Source organism: Brachionichthys hirsutus, chromosome 16 (assembly GCF_040956055.1).
Source record: "Brachionichthys hirsutus isolate HB-005 chromosome 16, CSIRO-AGI_Bhir_v1, whole genome shotgun sequence".
Lineage (NCBI taxonomy): Eukaryota > Metazoa > Chordata > Actinopteri > Lophiiformes > Brachionichthyidae > Brachionichthys > Brachionichthys hirsutus.
The window spans coordinates 2,723,462-2,744,605 of NC_090912.1; the positions used below are offsets into that span (position 1 = coordinate 2,723,462).

At 45.3% G+C, this 21,144-nt stretch overlaps 2 protein-coding genes across 3 annotated transcripts; one reads left to right on the plus strand and one right to left on the minus strand.

Moving 5' to 3' along the window:
• Positions 1-211: 211 nt before the first annotated feature.
• tmem184a (transmembrane protein 184a) lies at positions 212-9,832 on the plus strand (the record flags this gene model as incomplete). The annotated part of the gene is made up of 8 exons (XM_068749757.1): positions 212-430; positions 2,594-2,759; positions 3,561-3,651; positions 5,101-5,176; positions 6,998-7,089; positions 7,909-8,078; positions 8,159-8,356; positions 9,603-9,832. Coding segments are annotated over 8 exons (1,242 nt in total), but the record flags the coding sequence as incomplete, so codon positions are not given.
• Positions 9,833-14,510: 4,678 nt separating this feature from the next.
• Positions 14,511-21,042, minus strand: mafk (v-maf avian musculoaponeurotic fibrosarcoma oncogene homolog K). Of its 2 annotated transcripts, none has more exons than XM_068749528.1 (3): positions 20,832-21,042; positions 15,144-15,222; positions 14,511-15,040 (listed from the first exon to the last, which is right to left on the minus strand). In XM_068749528.1, exons 1-3 carry the CDS (start codon positions 20,858-20,860, stop codon positions 14,603-14,605), a joined length of 546 nt encoding a protein of 181 aa, XP_068605629.1. In that variant the 5' UTR covers positions 20,861-21,042; the 3' UTR covers positions 14,511-14,602. The 2 variants fall into 2 exon arrangements, with proteins under 2 accessions (XP_068605629.1, XP_068605630.1); XM_068749529.1 differs by having other exon boundaries at positions 20,973-21,041.
• Between the last annotated feature and the right edge of the window lie 102 nt (positions 21,043-21,144).

The window sequence follows — 21,144 nt, forward strand, 5'->3', positions numbered from 1 at the left end:
TGATCATTGAAAATATATTCTTTATCTATCACAAATGCGTGACATGTTTTATTTTGTCCTAAATACTTATTTATTTATATAAATATTTATTTTTTTAATTTCAAGTCATAGAAACAACAGCATTGCGGACATACTCTCGGGGAAATGATCAATGACGATGCACGTGTAAAGTAACATGTCTAATTATTATTAATTGTTTTTTTGTGCGTTGTTTCAGGTGAACATCAAAGACATGGGCTCATCGACCAAAAAGGTCTCCGCGGTTCACCTGGCTGCACGGATTCTCCCAGACACGTCGGACATCTCCAACATGACCGTGAATCAAATGAGGAACGGGACGACCGAGGACCAGATGTTCTTGAACACGGTGGCTGCGCAGGCCCTCACAGGGATCTTCGTCTGGTCCGCCTTGCTCATCACCTGCCACCAGGTGAGCCAGCGTCATTTTGACAAACTTCCCAGACGAGTAGATTTCATCCCACAGATGGAAAAAAAACATTTCCCCCCATCATGATGTCATTCTTTACATTATTTCCTCTCACTTCTGCTGTCCTGGCATTGAGGGGGGAAATCCTTAGTGAAAAATGAATAGTGACCATTAGAGTAGAAATCTTTTAGCTGATTAAAGAACGTTAGATATATATGGATCGCTCTCTAAGTGGGGGGGGAGAGGAAATGGCTCACTCACAGCCCACTTTTACCCAGAAACCATTTCTGCCCTGTAAATGAGTGTTGCCTCTCGAGCGGGTGCGCTGCCCGCTGTGCACAGATTAAGGTTTATCATTATGGTTTTATCTCTTGCAGTCGGGGTGCAGTATATTATCAGCGGGGAAATCAGCTGATACTAAGATGGCATTCAGAAGGTTATAAAGGATTAGGGCGAGTTTTTTGCTTTTTGTGTTGTTGTGAGGCTTGTTTCAGTGCCCAGATTGAGATCATTGGATATGCATCCGTCCCCAGGCGTGGAGTTCTACTCTTCATCACATGTATTGTAAACGCACATGGTCAAAGCTATCGCTTAAGCGTAATTAAATATTTCCTTGGCTCTCTTTTTCGTCACAGATCGTCTGTGTGTCGAATCCTGCGGTTTGAAAAGTGTTCTTAATTTAGGGATTTGTGACTCAATATCCAACAAATTGGTTTGTTAGATTTTTTTATGGTGCGCATTTGGATGAACAACGAGACATTTTAATTAAACAAATAAAAATCAAGCGTACAGCTCGGGGAATGGAGCCGGGCTCGTTACACAGGGGGGGATAAAAAGGTGTGCAGGACTAGCGTTGCGATGCTGCCGGTGTTTCATCCGACTCGGCTCCAGAGGATTGCTTTAGACTGTTAAACGCACATTCTGAATACTAAACGCAGATCGACAATGACCTCAGATCCTCTTTGCTGTAAAGTTTCCAAAGCTTCTCTGACTGGTAGTCAGTGGAGTCTGGCTCCTTCTTTTGCTTCGTCGGCTTGTTGGTCCCTTCCCAGTCCGGAGCGTCTGGGATTGTGGCGACGACTCTGACTGTAATCTGTCGCTTCTGTTTTACACCAAATGAATGAGCTCATAGTTGTTGGCAGAAACAGAAACTGTTTGTTTAAAAAAAAAAAACAGTTTAGAACCTCAAGCTTTTATCATCCTTGATATTGAATCAAATAATGTTTCTTACCTAATGATTTAATAATGAAGGGATGTTGTGTTTGATTTCTCCACAGTAATAAAGCCGTCATCGTCTTGTGTTTTTATTTTATTGTCGAACACTGTTTCTCTATCTGCAGGAATGAATGATATTTATTATGACCGTTTAGCTTTTATTAAGCTATAAATTTGAAAGGCACTTTGTGCATGTCTGTGTTCGTCTGTATAGGGATAGTAATACTGGAGGAAGAGTCTGACAGACTGTCATATCAAACCTGCTAATTGTTCTTGTCTTTCTGTATTTCTTTACTTGTGTTTGAGGTTGTCTGACTGTTTGCATGTTAGCCTGACTTCTGTGCAACTTTGCCGTACCCCACGGCTATAATTAAGGCTGCTCATTAGGATTCCTGTAGAAAATAACTGTGTTTAACTGTGGTTAAATTACAATGTCAAACTACTTTCTTCTCCAATGGATCAGAGACGTTCAGTTTCCCCACAGCTTAACGTTTCATAATTTATTCGCTTGAGATCAGATTTTCAAATTACCAGACAACATTGACCTAAAAGCCTCATTTCATCGTTTGCGTCTCACAGGGGTGGAAACTGCCTTATGAGGCGTGGGATTTGTCTTGTGTAAAATAACAAGACTTCCCTATGGTATAGATGCATATTCCATCAAAGGTTGCTGCGTTATACTTATATGGAAGCCATGTGGCGGCTTTTAGGACCTTAAAGTCAAGACGTTTATCAGCGCAGTGATTTTTGTTCCACTCGTCTCATTGAAAGCTTTATAATAATATCTTGCTACTATCATTACGTTTTAATGTTACGCTACTGGTATTTTATTGATGAACTTTGATTTGAATTCATAACTGGAACCTGTGATATCTGGGACAGATCTCAGAAAGATGAGTTTTTTGTTGTTGTTGTGTTTTTCCTTTTGCCTTGCTTCTATTTTTATTCTAGATTTACACACACCTACGATCCTACACCGTCCCCAACGAGCAGCGCTACATCATCCGGATCCTGTTTATCGTGCCCGTTTATGCTTTCGATTCGTGGCTCAGCCTGCTCTTCATCAGCAACGACCAGTACTACGTCTACTTCGACTCCATACGGGACTGCTACGAAGGTAAGCGGCGCAGCGGCCCACCTCGAATGAAGAACTGGCCGAACTGGTTTCCACCCAGGTCACTGTCATCACTGGGACCGCTCTCATTGTTTGAGCTGTTGCATTTCTTAAGGGGGGGGAACTTTAGTAGCATTCTTTCTTTTATCTGTTGCATTTCCCTCCGAATGGAAGCATTAAATTTAAAGGTGCATTTAAATGTTTTCGAGGCTGTTTTAGTTCGGACCTTAACGTTTATGTGTGACTGGTTCATTCAGGGCTTCAGTGTTAGAATAATCTATAAATCACAGATTTGTTGAAGTGGACCGATTATCTCAGCTTCCACATGTGAATCACATGCAGAATAGAGTACATAAATGTTAATTTAAGGAAGGAAAAGTAGGAAATGCATTATTCAGGAGATTAGTTTCCAGTTTTCAGGCCAATTTTGTGGCTGATTGATCGCGCAGCACATCAGAAGGTACGGATACTGGAATACCACCATAATGAACCTCCTCTTGACCGGACACCATCTGCATTAGCTGCATTTAATCCCTCCTCAAATAGCTACAATGGATTAGGAAGGGATTTCCAAGACACAGAGCCTTTGGAAGCTTCTTAATGTAAGGACTGAAACATTTTTTATTCCACAATGCAGGACTAATTATTTTTATCATCGTGCCGTTGTCTCCTCTTAGAGAGGATTAGACCTCTTTTGCATAAAGTTAGACTCGAAGGCGCTGAGAAGCGCCTCTACAGTTCAGATCATGCCGTGGATGCACGTCTGGTCCAGAGTTTAACATGCGACACTCCTCTCTGTTACAGCGTTTGTCATCTACAACTTCCTGAGCCTGTCCTTTGAGTATTTAGGAGGAGAGAGCGCAATCATGTCAGAGATTCGAGGGAAGCCCATACAGTGAGTGCTCTCCTTCCACTTGTGCAATTTTATTCTTTCCTTTTTAAATGTTAAGTCATAAGTGCATCAAAGATATCCCATTTACAGCCACAAACGTCTGTGTTTGAATGACATAGTGTAAGAACAGGCAATAAACAGCTGAGCTTGTTAATCTGTGACAGCTGTGCTTTATCTCAGAGCTTTTGATCAGACTTAGATGGGATTTGTTTTGCGGCTAACTGAGCCGTGGGGCAGAAGCTGTTCGCCAGCTTCTCAAGATAGCGCAAATGCTAATTTTCAGCCCTGATAAATGGCGCCACTGGCAGCACCAACCATTGGAGACATGGTATAAATTTTACGTCGTTGCCTTCTGCGTGTCATAAAAGTAGCAGCACAGTCGTCCCATTAGTCACGTTTCTTTTAATGCAGAGCATCAGACGTATGAACTGCTTAAAACACTCGGATCAGGTTCGGTCTGAAGAAACACAAAGTCCAACAAACGCCTTTCAATTTCCACTCTGCAGACAAATCGCAATTTGTTTCCAAAATCCAATATGACTGAATATAAATGCTCCTATTTGCAAGTGATGAGTATGCATCCGTGCGTCTGGGCATCAATAACCTGCATCAATTTGTCTCTTCTTTCCAAGGAGGTAATATAAGACTGCGGGTTCTCTGCTGAGTCGGGCTGCTTGGGAACTGAAATCTGTCTTCTCTGCTACCATTTATTTGAATTCACCGAAGCGCTCTGTACTTTCTACAAAATACCGACGGCTTAAAGTAATAATAAAATAACACTCCAAACAATGCTTCAAAAGTCTCATTGCATCTGCTGAAACCTCAACGTCTTCCTTATTTTTTATTTTTTTGGCTTCGTTCTGAGTTTGTAATGGATGCAGCTTTAACCCAAAGGCATTAAGAGCTGAATATGCCACAGCACAGAGAAGCGTTTAAATCCACAGTTTACTCACTGCGGATGTTGTTCTATAAACATGTCAAACTAATCCTCCACATGTCAGGGTTCCTAATTCCAAATGAATCTGAGTTTAGCATTATCACATAAGGAAAAACCAATAAAATCCATGTCTTTCCCTTTGAGGGGCGGGGCATTGTGTTGAGGGCGTGGCCTTCTCCAGCTGAACGGCTGAGGAAATTCGAGAGTTTTTTTTAGACTATAACACTTCGTTTTTGGCTTTTTTTTTTAATACCCTGGAGTGAATTTGACTTGGAACAGAATCAACAAACTGCTGCAATAAACTATAGCAGCAGGCATCAGTTAAAGTGCCAATTATTCTTTCCCGGTTAATTGATCAATGGTGAAGTTCGTAGATAACATCGAATAATCTGTCTCTTCTCCAGTGATAAATAATCCGTCTTCATCCATGGGGACTGAGCCTGCGGGTCGAAGCCCACTGCTCAAATAAACTGTCATCAAATAGCAAACACGTCTTCCTGCCGTTGCTTTCACAGGTCAAGTTGTCTGTACGGCACCTGCTGCCTCGTCGGAATGGGCTACTCCATTGGCTTTTTAAGATTCTGCAAACAGGTGAGTTTCAATTTTCCATATCTCCCCTCCTGAGACGCTTTGTTCAACTCCTGAAATAATTATACACGTGCAAAAAAAAAAAAAAAAAGATAGAACTCAACATGTTTTCATAAACAACACCGTGCTCCTAATTACCATTCTGTCCCGATGGCCATGCTGCTTTAAAATGACAGCTGTTATAATTGGATGCATGCTTTAATTTTTTTCTTTTTTTAAAGAGGATAACATCCAAGGCTTAACAAAAAGAAAAACAGAAGTGAGACCAGCTGAAAGCAACGCGATAATAAACACAGAGATAATATGAGCTGTCAGTGCAGAGCTCCCCTCCAGGGTCTCGGGATGCTGCACGAGCTCCCAGTCTAACAATGATGCAAATTGGAACAGAGTGATGTCTTCAAAACCAAATACATGGTGAAATAAGCATTTTCTTTTATTATTTCATTGTTTTTAATCATCACCAAGCAATAAACGCTCAGCCTGTCTCCCCAGGGACTGGCAGCATTTTATCTGAAAGGAGTCTTGGTTGAATGATATTTCCTCAGGTTCCGTGAGGAGGCCAGCGTAGTAGAATTTAACAAGAACCTTCTGGTATCATGCTGAAACTCCCATTGGTTTGTTGGCGCTCGACGAGCCTAATTTGGACTGGACCAAGCAGAACATTTCAATACCGCCAACACTTTAAGCCAGTCAGTCCTGCCCTGCAGAGAGCACCAAATCCTCCATGCTTTTTTCATATTTTCATATTTATTTTTTTGGAGGGCTTCGACGTGTGATTGGAGGAGAGGTTAACAAATGAATCACTGACACGGGGAAAGCAGCCTAGAGTTGCGGTGGCTCTCTGAGATAAGGTTAGCGGATAAGCGGCTATTGCATCCTAAACTGCCTTTGACGTTTCAGCCTTAAGCACTTTATCACCTTGTAGGACACTTTAGGGTCTTATTTTCCTGAAACTTGGCAAACACATAATCTAAACCTTGGGGAGGGGGGGTTGCGCTGGTGTGGGCCACTGGGAAAACTAAATAAATAATGCAAGAGACCTCTTGGATAAAGGTTAAAACATCTTAAAAAATAAAAAGTCCAGGATTACAGGAACCTGGATGAATAAGAAAACACACACAGTTTATTTCTCTGCTACATTAATCTAATTCTGTGCAGACAAATGGCATGCACCAAAAAGATCCGGGGGTCTAACTTTGGTCACATTCTGCATTATGCGACCCCGGCATACTTTTCCTCGCTATTTTGCACAGCCAGGTGACGGCTCGTAGATGGACGAAAAGAAGAAGAAGAAACAGTGGCAGGCGACGGCGCAGTCGCATAAACCGCTTGATTTGTGTGTAATCAGTTTCATGGACTGTAATTTGCTGCGGTGGATGTACGAGCAGGAAGGTTAATATAATAAAGCAGCACAACCCGATTGCACGGATACCACATGCAATGGCAAGCACTTTGCAGCCACAGTGGAAAGAGATTCAAAACACAAATATCCTCCACATTAATTATTAATATCGTGAAAAGTTGTCGACATCCAAAATGCTGCTGTAGTTTTATTTCTTACTGCGGTTGCGCAACCTCTGAGTAAAATATCCTTGTATTATTATTAGTATTTTTGTGTAATTTACAGAACATCTAGTGGACGCCCAATAATAGGTGTCTGCTGGACCCCGAATGCATCGGACTTGTTTCACCATTATAGCAGAAAGTTGCAGCACGGAGGCTGCAGCGAGTCCAATGCATAAATGTAATATTTAAATAGCTATTGATTTCTAGGACGATCAGATTTAAGGGATTTGTCCTTGCTTGTTTTCATGTCTTCTCCAGGCGACTCTGCAGTTCTGCGTCGTCAAGCCCATCATGGCCGTCATCACCATCATCCTTCAGGCTTATGGCAAATATCACGACGGGGATTTTAAGTGAGCAAGCAGCACCACTCGTCTAGTTCCAGTTGTGCACAAGTCTGTGCAGGCTTTGATAATAATATAATTAGTCACGCTTTTCACATTGAAGCTGCGGGTCGTCGCCGATGAGCCGCTATCCTTGCTGTCGTTGCGGCCTCGCCAGTGTTGTCAGTAATGCAAAGGAGGAATTGGAGGCTTTTTGAAATATGGACTAACAAAAAGAGAAAAATATCTCTCTAAATTAAGTTTTCCCAAATATTGGTTCTGTGTTCTGAAATGAAAAGCCTTCGAGGCGGAGTCTCGTGAGACGAGAGGTATCGTTTCATCTCGAACGTTCGTGTTGGATGTCAAGTGAAAGATGGGGAGATTTTATTTTAGCCAGATTTCAGTCTTATCACATAAGCCAATAATGGTCTCAATATAATATGGGGGAGGGGGGGTAATCAGAAGTTGGAAAAGATGCCCTCATCTGCTCCACTGTTCAGTGTTCCTTTCTGAAGTTTCAGCTGGACTTGATTCAAAAGTTCCAAATCATCGCCCTCTGACGACGCAGCTCTGACACAGGATTTAAATTATTCATGCGTTTTCTTCCAGCCTTTCGTTACGCTCTGTAGTGAGGCCTTGATGATTCATTGATTGTTGACGTCCACGCTTTCGGCCGCCTGTGCTTCCTATACCGCACCGGAGCAATTAGTGCAGTCACAGCTGCGTCCTGGGGGGGCTGCCCGGCATGCAGACGGACAGCATTCGTTAGCATTTCTATAGCCACCCATTATAGATGTGGTGACCGCTGTATCAACGCTGCATAATATCTGCGTTTCCTTCTTCGTTCAGCATAAACGGAGGATACCTCTACATCACAATCATCTACAACTTCTCAGTCAGCCTGGCTCTCTACGCGCTCTTCCTCTTCTTCTTCGCGACAAGCGATCTGCTCAGGCCGTACGAACCGGTGCTCAAATTCCTCACCATCAAATCGGTCATCTTCTTGTCCTTCTGGCAGGGTAGGTTTGCCCCGACTGCGTTGTTTTCTGTTCACAAAAAAACCCGGATCTCTCATGAGAGCATCGCTGCTTCTTTACAGGAATGGTCCTCGCCATCCTGGAGCGCTGCGGGGTCATACCCAACGTGCTTTCTATTGGCGGGGAAGAGGTTGGCGCTGGCACCGTGGCGGCCGGCTGGCAAAACTTCATCATCTGCATCGAGATGTTCTTCGCCGCCATCGCCCTCCGATACGCCTTCACCTGCAACGTCTACCAGGAGAAGAAGAACGCCGTTCCAGGTGAGCCCTGGCCTGCAGAGACCGTATGCAAATGCCCTTAAAATATGTCAACATGCTCTGAGGCTAATTGGCGCGCCGCCCTGCAGCAGCAGTAACTGCATTGTCCTGTTCTTTGTGCCTGGTCAGAATGACTTTCATGCTCAGAGTTCACATTCACTCCCTTTATTTTAGTGATGCACAGGACGGAATGTTTGCACACTTGCCGATCCGTGCTTGTTATCAGTCCTCCAGTCGGGCTGGAAGTCAGCAGGACCTCCGTTATCCTGGAGGCACATCGATTACTCATGACACAGAGGATGTCACCAGGAAAGCAGAGTAGAGGCGGTAGAAGAGGTAGAGGAGCGAGCGCCGCCCACGTAGAGACTACAAATGGAACTCATGGGAAAGGTCCTTCACAGCAATATCTCTCATTTTGGCTTCTTTTTTTTTTTTCCTGTTGCGGGAAACCTTTTGATCCTATAACCTGTTTTACATGCAGAAGCACGGTCGATGAGGAAGAAAATAGAACATAGAAACGTTCCCGTTTCAGCTCGATACCACCGACCACTTTCTGCTTTAATCCCCCCCAAAAAACAATCCAGAGTCCAGACGTAATGGAAGGATTGATTGTTTAATCCTCCATGTGGAAACAAATCCTTCATTCATCTTGCCTTCATTGGAAATATAAATATAACCTGGCTCCGGTGTTGAGCAGCTGATAATTCACCCTCCCCCCCCAATCACCGACCTATGTAGCCTTATTTCTGACAGCATGTCTCTGCTGCCCCCCCCCCCCACCATCACCACGTGTTTTACATCTGTGGTTTGGCATTCCGCTGAACCCCCACTCATTCTTTCCCGATAGACCGAATGAAAGGCAGATGAAGGGAATGAATCAATTGCTAATTATCTGGTCTGACATCTGAGAGCTGGCTGTGAAATTAGAACAAGACCGATTGATTGAAAGGCAAAATGAATTCCATGTGACATTAAGTCGAGTAAAAAATAATTACTACTTTCTGTTCAGGTGTCTGGAATGTGAGCGTTTGAAGTCTGTTGTTTTTTCAATCACATGATCATATTGATCTGTAGATCTACAGATTTGCATTGCAGTTAGCTTAGCTTAGTCTGACTGTGGGGAAAACTGAAGCTCTGCATTCCAATTAATCAAGAAATGTAAGAGCGGATCGGAGACGTCTCCAGGAAAGGACTTTGATGCTTTCGTAGTGCAATCGCTGACACGTTCCTCTCATGGCTGTCCCCACAGAGAGCATCCCTCCCATGCAGAGCATCTCCAGCGGCCTGAAGGAGACGATAAACCCGGGAGATATGGTCCAGGATGCCATCCACAACTTCTCCCCGGCTTACCAGCAGTACACCCAGCAGTCCACGCAGGAGGTGGTCCAGCCCAGCCAGAACGGAAAAGCGGGAACGGGCAACAAGAGCGCCAACAAGTCGGATAAAATCATGCTGATTACGTCTGACGATGAGTTCTAGGCGTGTTTCCAGCGGCGTCCAGGCGTTCCTGTCCTTGCCGCGCCCATCCCTGATCCCACCCCGTGCAGAAACAGCTGTACCTCCTATCCCGCAGAGCTGGATTGAATCCAGGTGTTTCATTTTCATTATCCCAGTTTTTAAGAGGGACTGCTTTCTTGTGAATAACTTAAGCGCTGCGAGGAGGATGAAATATATGGTAGATTTTTTTTTAGGATTAATAGCTCACGGAACCGGAGAACGGATCCCCCTCCATACCTGGAGCACCAATTGCAAGGAAACGACCCGTCCGCCTGGACTGCATCAAACGTCAGGAGCGATTCATTTTCCATAAATCAAGATTCTGGTGGTTCAGCAGCATCCCTGATCCTGATTCTGCCATCATGTCGGCGCTCAGTCTCCGGCCGTCTGAAGCACGCTTCCTCTGATTCGTGTCGGTTTCAAAGAGGAGATGATTAATATGTGACTCCAGGTAAGACGCTGCGATGCCAGCGACGGCCAGGAATGACGCTTTGTCGCTCGTCTGTCACATTTGCCCGTTAGAAGTATTTGCTGAGCTTTTCCTCTGCATGGCTTCCTGACAAATGGAAAGACGGATTCAAAGAGACGTTCGTTTTGGAGGAGACAAACTGCTGACTGTAGCATTTCACGGCCCTTTGTATACCGTTGTACGGACAAACCGGATGCACCTGCCTTCTTACGAAGTGGGAGCTGTTTCCCCATTTATTTCCACAGCATGCTAAAGACTAATTCACTGCAACGAAGCTAGTGATTCAACAGGCGGCTAACAATTAGTCTGCTGCAGCTTCTGCAGAACATCTGCTCCAATCTCCAGGGAGAATCTTTGTTTTTGGCATCATCATTCACATTTAAATCCACGTCCCAGTGAAACTTGTGTTTCGTATGTTTTGATGTTTGAACCGTGCTTTAGGAAGGTTTTCATTTATTTAATTTGTGTAGTTCAGACCAAAACAAAAAAGTGATTTTTAAACATTTGATCGTTTCACGTTCCTCTGTTTCTCAAAATGTCAACTGTGTTTGTCTCATGGGAGACCAAGTTTTGTATGTTAGCCAATAGCTTGGTTTGATTTTACACAATTGTGCCAATGATCGCCGTCTTTTAAGAGGGAAAGAAAATTACATTCACTGCATGCAAATTAATTTATTCTTATTTTAGTCCTGTGTCACAAAATCAGTTGTTTTTGCTTGTGTTCCATGCATTTGTTAAACTGAGCAAATGTGCACATCTCAGTGAAGGGAAAAAAAGCTTTATTTAAAAGTACAAAAACAGACACAGCAGACCTATTTGTTGGAACAATTTACCATAACAATAATCTGAGCAGAAACAAATAGATTTTATTTGTACATGAGGGTAGTTCATTGAGAACTTGTCAATAAATGTCAAATAAAAATAATTTGTTTTATTTAATACAATTTAATGAAATAAATATATACTTATGAGGAGAGAAATGGCAAGTTGTGAAGGGTACATAATCAGTTTATGTTGCCTTATTACTGTTCAAAGTCTGACACTCAGGAGGCCTCAGCATTTTACCACAATACTAATGATGACTTTATCTCTGGAGGACAAGCCCAAACTCACTCTCTATTTATGGACCTTTATTTGGGTCAATAGTCCAATAGTCTTAATCTGCGAGATTAAAACCTAGATAAACTCTGTAGCTTGTTAGAACTGGTAAAGCTTATTTAACCAAGAAAATATTTTAATTAATAACCTTGAATATAGTCGGAATATATGTGCAATGTCATTTCTGAATGTATTATGTATGTTTAATTTAAAAAACAAAACAAATATATGCTGATATCAGATCGATACAGTGGCTTGGTATAACAAACTTCTTTGATGTCAACTGTGGAAGGAAAGGACACAGAAATGTCATTTCAAATCTGCAAAATTTTAGTCATTGAAATAACTTGGTTTAGCAAAAATAAATAAACATTTGCTTGTAACAGAGTAGCCAAAGAGCAATGTGTTCAAGAGCATCACTGGACCTCTGCTCGGTCAACTAAGTGCAGTCCTTAATTCACCTGTAAAAGGTTTGTCTTTCATTAATGGAAAAAAACAATTATTTCAAGGTGTACTGCCAGCATGCAGATAAGTGCTAAAAATGTAAAACCTAATTTTGCAGCATTTATGTTTCATAATTGGACCACTAGAGGTCGCTCTAGTGTCCGAAAAATGATTCATACACTGGATTAGGAGGATGTGCATGATGAGCCGTGTAAACATGTAATGGGTTTGTATGTATTCCTCTCATGTTCAGGCTATAAAAGAGACCTTAAATGTAAGCGGTGGGATTATTTAGCTGAAGGTTTCTTTAGTGGGTACAGCATTAGCATCATTTGAAACTACCAACAGGATCTCTGGAGAAACAATTATCAAGTCAATCTTACAGGCAGGCTGAAACTCCAAAGTGAAAGTCAAAGTAAAGCCAATATTCTGCACAAAATTCCAACTGAATGATCCAGACATGTAGAGTTTGTAATTATTTGTTAAATAAGAGATTTACAAATAAAAAAATAAAAAAATCTGCTTAACGTATAATTTGCTCTCCTCAGAGCGAACCTGCAGTCACAATGTCCTTTCCCTGTCCGATTGACTGACACAGTTTGCTGCGGCGGTCCGTCCAATTTGTGAATCGGAAATAAACAAGTGTGCTGAGAAGAACTACTCGAGTATAAATACTCAGAGGACTCAAGTTACAAGAGTAGTTTTCTCATTGTATGCGTGAATACAACAGGAAGAAGGTCAGCATCAACGTCATTAGACTTCAAAGAAGGATTACATAATCACACCATTCACCAGGATAGTAAAATATATAAATATAGAAAAATATGTAGTATTTATTTATATATTGTTGCATATAAAACTAGGTATCAGAAAGAAAAAGTAAGAAGTATTGACATAGTAACCAAGTGAAAGTACAAAATGAGAGTAAGAACACAGCAATGCCCCTGCTCAAAAACAACAAACAGCAGGTTGTACAGCAGCAAAGTTCCTCGTGCTGTTCTCTGCAGCTGTGGAACAGGAGAAGAACCGCCATGTCCTCTCACCCACGACAAAAGTCCTGACATGAACAATCTCCAATACCTTCACTCCAAATCAGGAGTGGAATCGCTTGATTTCAAGTGAATCTCCTATTTAAATATCTCGAAACAACAGGCGGACGGCGTTTGCCGCATTTCGCCGTCGTGTCTCCGCCGTCGGAGGAGATCTCCTCTAAAGCGGAGGTTTACCGGCTTCCGGTTCGGCTTCCAGCACCAGCAGCGGAGCTTCTCGTGGCCCCGGCAGCAGGAATGATTTCTTCTATTGGACGGAGGTGTGAGAAGGACGGCAGCGGGAGCTTCGTCACTGCTGTAATATACAGGACGTAAATTGCATTGCATTTCACTTTTAAGGACTTCCCTCGTTATTACTATATCCAATATGGATTACCAACTCAAAGCATCACCCGACTAGTCAGAGAGTCCAGTCCAGTTACGTTGGGCCCGACTTCGCTTTGTGGTCACCACTTTTAATAATGATGCATCTGTGTCTTATACATCCCCTGACTCCAAATTAATCTGGCCCATAAATGTGTCTTGATTGCGTTTCCAATTATACATTTTAGTCTTCCCTGATCCAACCGTTAAATATATTTTTCCAATATACAGTAATTCCAATTTGCATTTTGAAATATTAAAGTGGTAAATCACGTCTCGAGTCCAAGGGGCCACAAACTTACGAACCGAGTCGCTAGAAACACCTGAACAACATGTCTTCCATTCCCATCGACTGAATCAGCCACCGACCACAACGAGAGCGCACCTATAGACGAATTCCCAAAAGAAAAGAACAAGGCACATGTTAAATCCCTAAAACAAAATAGACCAGGGAAAGTGGAACCAGTCCAACAAAGCATTTTAACGCTGGTGACAGGTCTTCGACCATCCGGGTCACGGTATCCCCGGAAGGCCGAATCAGAAGCAGCTGGACTTCCTGGAAAGCAACTCTCATCCACCTCCAACTTAGCGACGGGGAATCTCATGTATTCAGAGCCGAGAGCGTTCCAGTTCATTCCGGCACTTTGCCTCTGATTCAACATTCGAGGGGTTGAGTTTTACACTTTTCAAACGCGCAACTCTTCCGCCATCATCCGGATCATGTACAGAAGCCGTCGCCAGGTCGTACTTTCCTAAATACCAACTGAGCCGCTGGGCCGGGCCGGACCGGACACAGATATATGAACAATCGCGTCCCGCTCATCAAATCGCGTAATGCGGCCGCCTCCAAATGCGCTGGCAGGTGATCTCACCAAGAGGAACTTGTCGGTGAAAACCTCTGGGCTTGTGTCGGGCTGGAGCTTAAAGGTGACCGGTTGGAGCCGGCTGCAACAATAGAGCCTCTTTGTGTTGAACGCCACGTAAATATTAGGCCACGATGAAAGGCTCAAATGACATTGAGACAGTTCTAGAGAAATAGCTCGTATATGCATTGTCTCGGCAGGTTCATGGAGGAAGGTCCACAGAGGTTCTGTAAACCGGGGGGGGGGAGGGGGTTTGCACAGTGCACAGACAATGGAGATTGTGTGAAAGATAGAAGTGACCTCTGAATGCAGCATTATGTCACAGAAAGCTCGCCACTCTGTCCCATCCCATCTAACTACTGACCCCTCCCCCCTCCCCTCCCCTCCGCACAAGATGAGCGGGTTCAGGCTGGGTCAGAACCAGGAAGGACCAGGCAGGGAGAAGGAGCGCCCAGTCCTGTCGACACTAGGAGGGAGCGGAGAACGGAGTTGGGCTGGAGCTGTTGTGGTTGGCGGACTTGACAATGGTGATGACGCTGGTGGTGGCCACCTTGCCCGGCGAGAGCGGCCCCCGGGTCACAGTCCGGGAAAAGCACTGCAGGGCCTCGTACTTGGCTCGCAGGGCATCCAGCTCCAGCCTCATGCTGGCGTTCTCCCGGGCCAGCTTGTCCACCTCCAGCTGCAGCTCTATCTTTTGTCTTTCCAGCTCCTCCTTCTGGGTAACGCGTTTGATGCGGCAGCTGGCGGCGTAGCCCCGGTTCTTTAGGGTCCGCCGCCGCTGCTTCAGCCGCACGGCGTCTTCCTTGTTGAGCCCCCGCAGGTGCTGGTTGAGCTCTCGCACCGTCATGGCGACCAGCTCGTCGTCGCTGAGCGTCGGGGCATTCTCGCCCTCCTCCCTCTTGACCTGCAGACATTTAGCGGCGGGATGAATCGCAGCTCCACGCCGGGACGCTCCACGCCGGGACGCTCCACACTCCGGCCCAGCAGACCCACTTCCTCACGCTTACCTTTAAAGCTTTGCTCGTCTTAAAGTGAGTCGTCATTCCCTGCATGCAGGCAACGGGCCAGAGTCCCACAGGAGACGCACTGTGAAGTGGGAAAAAGGACAAACGGGTTAAGGTTCAGGCCTTCATGTGGTGAGACAGGGAGTCCAGTCCCGTCCAACTGGGAGGGATTAACCCCTTCCTGTCTGCCCTCAAAGCGGGGGCAGTCAGGTTTCGTTTGAGGTCACAGAGTGGTCAAATGGAAGCTGGCGAGCTTGAAGTACGCCGCGACGGGAGTCGAGGTTCTGCTGCAGCTTAAATGGAAGCTGACGTTTATGTTTGCTGTGCTCTGTCTGCTGCCCGTGTGCAAACAAATCTGCACTATGGCAGACAAGCATGGCAAACATTAGCCTGCCAAGACACATAATAATTCATGCCCAACACTGACAGTGAGGTCTGACCGGCTTTGGGGGGGTTGTTGACAAAGAAAATGACAGCAAACATGGCCCAAAACGCGGCGTCAGACAGCGAAGCTGCTGAGTTAGGTAGAAGTTAGATTCAGGATGACGTGACTTCTGAGGGAACCATGCAGCTTCCTGTTCCTGTGCGTCTCCGATATAACCACAGGCGCAGCCGTCAGTGAAACGGCAGCAGCGGGTTGCATTTGATGAACGGAAGGGGGGGGGGGGGTCAAAGGTGAGCAGGACCCCGCGGAAGCTGCTGGTGGGTACAGGTGGAGAGCGAGCCATGCATTTCATATAAAAACAGAGATGAGTTTTTTTAATGAATCCTGGTATCCGATCTGAATCTTTTTTTTGTTGTCGTCATAAATAGATGCTGTTCATGACACAGTGTTGACGCGCCTCCCTGTATCCCCATCACAACAACATTCCAGGGTTAACCACGTGGCCTTCTGGAGGTACAGTGTCCAGCAGGGGGCAGGACGATGCCACTATTAGGCATCGCCTTGACGACAACTCTCTTTGGATCAACGATCTCTTCTGTCTATTGAGCGAAGCTTCGCTCGACTCCTAACAGGCCGCTGCTACAGCAAAAAAACACTTAGCCGTGATCCTGTGAGAAGAGCCACGCGCCCCCCCCCCCCCCCCCCCAAGGCTCAATTTCAGGGCCGGTGGCCCATTCTGACTATGAGCACACTGTTCCATGCTCGACTGCTGCCATGGAAACGCCCTGCAAATGGGTGTGGGAGTGTGAGTCACATGGTCACCGAAAGGGTAAACAAGTCTCATTCATGACCTAAACTTGGTGCAAAATCAGGAGCTGAGAAATCAAGCCCACCCCGTCCACAGAAAGTGCTCAGGTTCCTCTCTAGAATCGCTCCCTTCTCCAGAGTCCAGCCTGCTATTTGCTTTATCCACTTTAATCAGATGTGTCTGTGTCTATGGATGGGGGGGGGGGGGGCTTCGGTCCACTTAACCTTCTCATCAGGCAAACCATCGCATCAGCATAACATTTGCCATCCCGCTGAACTTCACAGGGCAGCAGGTCGGCACGCGGAACATTCCTGGAGACAGTGTCACAGAGAAATAGTTTCCTTCGCAGTCACTGGTGTATTTTCTGCTGCAAGACAATGCCGTCCGTCGTTGTAGAGCCCAGCCGTGGATCCTCTTACGCCGGGCTTTCCTTCTGATCTGCTCTATGCCCTTATTTAACTCTGGCGGTTATATTTAGCTCACGGCGCCGACACACACACACACACACACACACACATTTCTGCCAACTAAACAAAATTCAGTGAACGTGGGATAAGTGATACTTCAGGAAGAGGGCAAACGTTTCCTGGCGAGGGTGTGGACGTTTATCGCCTTGGATGCACTTCTAATCCAGGAATTCCGTTTGAGAAGGAAAAACAACTTTGTTCCTGTGAACATTCGTCACGTTTCTCTGCAACAGCAACGTCACCGTCTACAGAATGCGCTTTTTGGGGTTTGTTTGTTTTTGCCACAAGCAGACAAACCGCGAAAAGAATCCCCACTTGGAAAATAAAGAGCTGAAAAATAGGCTGTTTTGGGGAGTCGAGATCGGCCGCTGCTCTTTCTGGGGGGGGGGCTCCGTCGGATTTGAGTAGCACGGGAAAGAATTCCAGCATCGGATGAAGGTCAATACAAAAGAAATGCAAAAATCCTCGAAAGCAAGTTGGCCTAAGTCGGCTAATTTAAGCGCCATTGCGTCAGAACGGGGGGGGCGGGGGGGGTCGCAAAGGTCATGGAAAAGCGGTGTGGGGCCTCCTCTTCATCCAAGAGGCCTCCCGCTCAAATCGAGAGGCCAGGTTGTTTCCCGGGAATTCTTCAAGCATGTGCTTATGCTTTTTGCAAGTACCCCCCCCATTAAAAACAGTCATTGCATCACACTGCAGGATTATTGCCACATGGAAGAGACGGGTGGATTTTGCAACAAATCCCATCTTCTGGCTATGCATAACCCCCCCCCACACACACACCCCAACAACAACTTGTATTAAGCTTTTCATGACAGTAAGAAAAGGAGTCTGGGAAAATGCCTCAAAGAAAAGCCACAGATGGCGGGCGAAGAACAAAACCACATTCCTGAGTGAACACACATGCGCAAAGGAGAATGTCGGTCTGAGTATGTCCTGTGATGCACTCCGCCGTGGGTGGGGGTCGGGGCTCAGACGGCTCCCCCTCGTAAAACGATGGCTGCAAAATGCACAAAATGCTTGGAATTCAAAAGCGTTCCCAATCTTTCACTTGCCCTGACAAATAGCTGGCGGCCCGTGCACATACACACACACACACACACACACACACACACACACACACATGGGTGGGGGGGACGCCGGGAGGTCTCGTCCTGTCTTGTTGTGAACAAGAAGGTCAATCTTCCTCATCTCCTCAGTGGTGCCGTTCTAAGAAAGATGCCCAGCTGGGTTAGTGCTTGTGGCTCTCACTATGCTCTCTCTCTTTTTCTTCAGATCTGAGAACTTGGTGATCCATACTTTCCTCTAGAGACGAATGTGAACCTGGTGTATTGGGACAACTCTTGGTGATGATTGGATGGAAGGGGTAGAATTAAGGGGCACAAATAAATCCATTGCACTTTCTTCTCAGAACACTGTGTATTTGTCACTTTTTGTTTGTTCATGTTGTATGTTCACTGCGGTGTGCACAGCCCTCTACGGCGGTAAGCAGGTAATAAAACAAATAAAATAGGAATAGGCTAGGCTGCCAAGAGGGCAGGTGACGGTCACAATCACTATAAGAATAAAAATTGCATAGAACTCCAGCAGTGACTGACGTTATGTCCGTCACTGTGGAGCACGAATGCAGACAAGGTAAAAAGAGAAAAAAAAAAGAAAAAAGAAAAAAAAAAAGAAAAGAAAAAAAAAAAATATATAAAAAATAAAAAAAGAAAGATGCCCGACCTCACTGCAGGTGTCCCGGTCACGGGTGTGACGCGGAACCCGATGTGTGTACGCTCCGATCTTTGCTGAGCTCAGCAGCTCTGATAGGTCTAAGTCCACATTGAGACAAAGCCAGGTAAATAAGCCTAGGTGCTGTGCTGCTGGTCTGGGGGGGGGGGGCACTTGGGTTATAGCAGGTAACCGCAGGGCCTTCTCCTAAAATAAACGGCATCTCAAAGCACCGTTTGCTCTGATGATAGTTGGTTTGTCTGGACCGTTTTCCTCCTTTTGCTCCAATGTGGGAGCAGATAAATCAAAAAGCAGACATCCAGCTGCCCTCCACAGTCTAATACCCCCCTAGAAGGAAGCCCCAGACTTTTTTTGGGGGGGGGGGGGGGGGGGGCAGAAGTGGAGCGATTTCTCCTGAGACCGCTCTCTGCTCTTTCTCCAGCACAGCACATTTGGTGGGATATTATGTGAAGGAAATGGAGAGCATAGCTGAGGGGTGAGTCACGCTGTTTACTGGGACCAGCGGGAGGGAATCGCACCCTCACCCTCCCGATCCGACGTATCCTGGAAAATCCCGTTGTTTCACAGGGGAGGAAGGAAAAGTACGGGAAAACCTTGGAAACGATTGGCTTGTCCGAGAAATAATCGTATTCTGGTTGATTTAAAAAAAAAAAGGGATTGAACCCAAACATAGAAGCACCGAAGTCAGCCAAGAGTTGAAAATAGCATCTACGGCTGTCTTGATTTCAGTGCGTCAGCTTCAGAGCAGCTACCTGAGGTTCTGGAACAAGGCCAGACCAATATGAGCCCCCCCCCCCCAACAAGGGATTCCCAATTACACAATCCCACAATATAAATAAATGAATCAACTCGCCACACCTCCAACCACAACGAGGAGAAATGCAGCCGGAGGAGAATCGGAAAAATCCCAAGAGAAGGCAGTGTCAGCAAAACCGCCGGTGCACCGTCGTTGCATGTTCGGATGAAATCGCTGCATCCCAAAAAGTCCGGATTCAAAATCTTGGCATATTTTGGTGCAGTGAAGAAAAGCAAAAGAGTCCACAGAGAACATGAATCATCGCCTCTCCAAACCGCAGCTATTTTACTTTCACAATACTCCGCCACAAAACGCTTTGGATTCCGTGTCACTTTCATCCATCACCCCTGACCAGCAAAAACAAGAAACCATATCTGGTGACAATTAAACTCTATCCTGTTTTTGTGGGAGGGGGTGAGGGAGGGAGGGAAGTGTGTGTTTATGTGTTCGCCCAATGTGCCCCGTCACTGTCACGGGCAGCAGCGGTGCTAAAGTGAGTCAGCCTCTGATGGTTCTCCATCCAGATAAGACGGGACCACATGTTAAACCTCATGACAGAGTGGGAGAACACCCACTTCCGCTGCAGCAGAAAAGGAACACCCACCAGAAGACCAATACTTTCCATCATTTTTTATCACGGCCAAATCAAGAAGCCCAAATTGCTCCATGAAAGACAGAGGATGAGCTGAACCGTGGAAATGTTGTGCTATTAATAGGTCATTGTGGCATTCCCACCCTGGTGGAAGCCTTTCCCGAGTTCTCAGAGACGCATAGAGCTGACATGGGAATGATAAGGCAAAGGCTTTCCTTCTCCCGCAGGGTGATTCATGGATTGTGGAAATGAGTCCCCACTCCTTGTGTTCGGTGTTTGTGTCTGCCGTGGAGCCGGATCGGCCCCGGTGGTCTGACTTCACATCATGTCCTTTGTCCCACATGTCCAAAATGCAGACCACGTGTTGTTTCCTTTGCCAGAAGGAGGCTGGTCTTTTTATTTATTTATTTTTTTTTGCATTAAAGCAGTCTTTAAGAAATAGCGCACAGAAACAAACAGCAGCTGAAAGGAGATGTGGATGTAAAGAAAAAACATCTGAACTAATGCAGAGAAAAAAAAAAGCTACTTTCACTTCCATTTATCCCGAAAGTCCAGTCGAGTCATAGAAAGCAGACAATAGACAAGCAAAGCCTTATAATAAACGTAGAATAACAGTTCCCAGAGGAGCTCAGGAATGAGACATCAGGAAGCTCATCGATCATTATCATCAATCATCAATCAATAAGCAAGTGTTGGCGTTTTAAATGTATTAGCGCGTTCAAAGAGGGAAACCAACGCAGGATTCTGTGGCTGAAATGTGTGAAAGCAACATGACAGAAAATCTAATATCTCACAAATATTTAGAGAATAACATTTTAGAATTCAGAATTATTCTCACTCAAAACTCAACAAGTGTCCACGCGACTGAGACAATTCTAAAGTCAACTTAAATAACCGGGGAATAAAACTTACCCCAAATCACGTCCACGCGCGGCCGACATAAATCCGTGGTGCGCACCAGCGGTATGTCACGGTGACAATTTCAAAAGGGAATGTCAAAACATCTTCTCAAAAAAAAAAGAGGGAGAGAGAGAAAGGAAAAAAAACCCTCACCTCTGAGGACCGAAATGCGTAAAATCCAGTTGGCGTGTCCCTCCGAACCGGGCGGCGCAGTCGGTTAAAACGGTCCGGCGGCGGATCCGCGCACTGAAGAAACTACAAAACAACAACAATGTACCAACATTCCACGCTCCGCTTCCGCAAGCGCTCACGTCATCGACTCCTC

Bases quoted from the DNA above. Each gene is read 5' to 3' on its own strand.
- mafk (XM_068749528.1), bottom strand. From the start codon at position 20,860: ATGTCGGCCGCGCGTGGACGTGATTTGGG. The intron at 15,223-20,831 runs GTAAGTTTTATT...CCCACTTCACAG, and splicing joins GCGCGTGGACGTGATTTGGG to TGCGTCTCCTGTGGGACTCT. The intron at 15,041-15,143 runs GTAAGCGTGAGG...AAATGTCTGCAG, and splicing joins AGACGAGCAAAGCTTTAAAG to GTCAAGAGGGAGGAGGGCGA.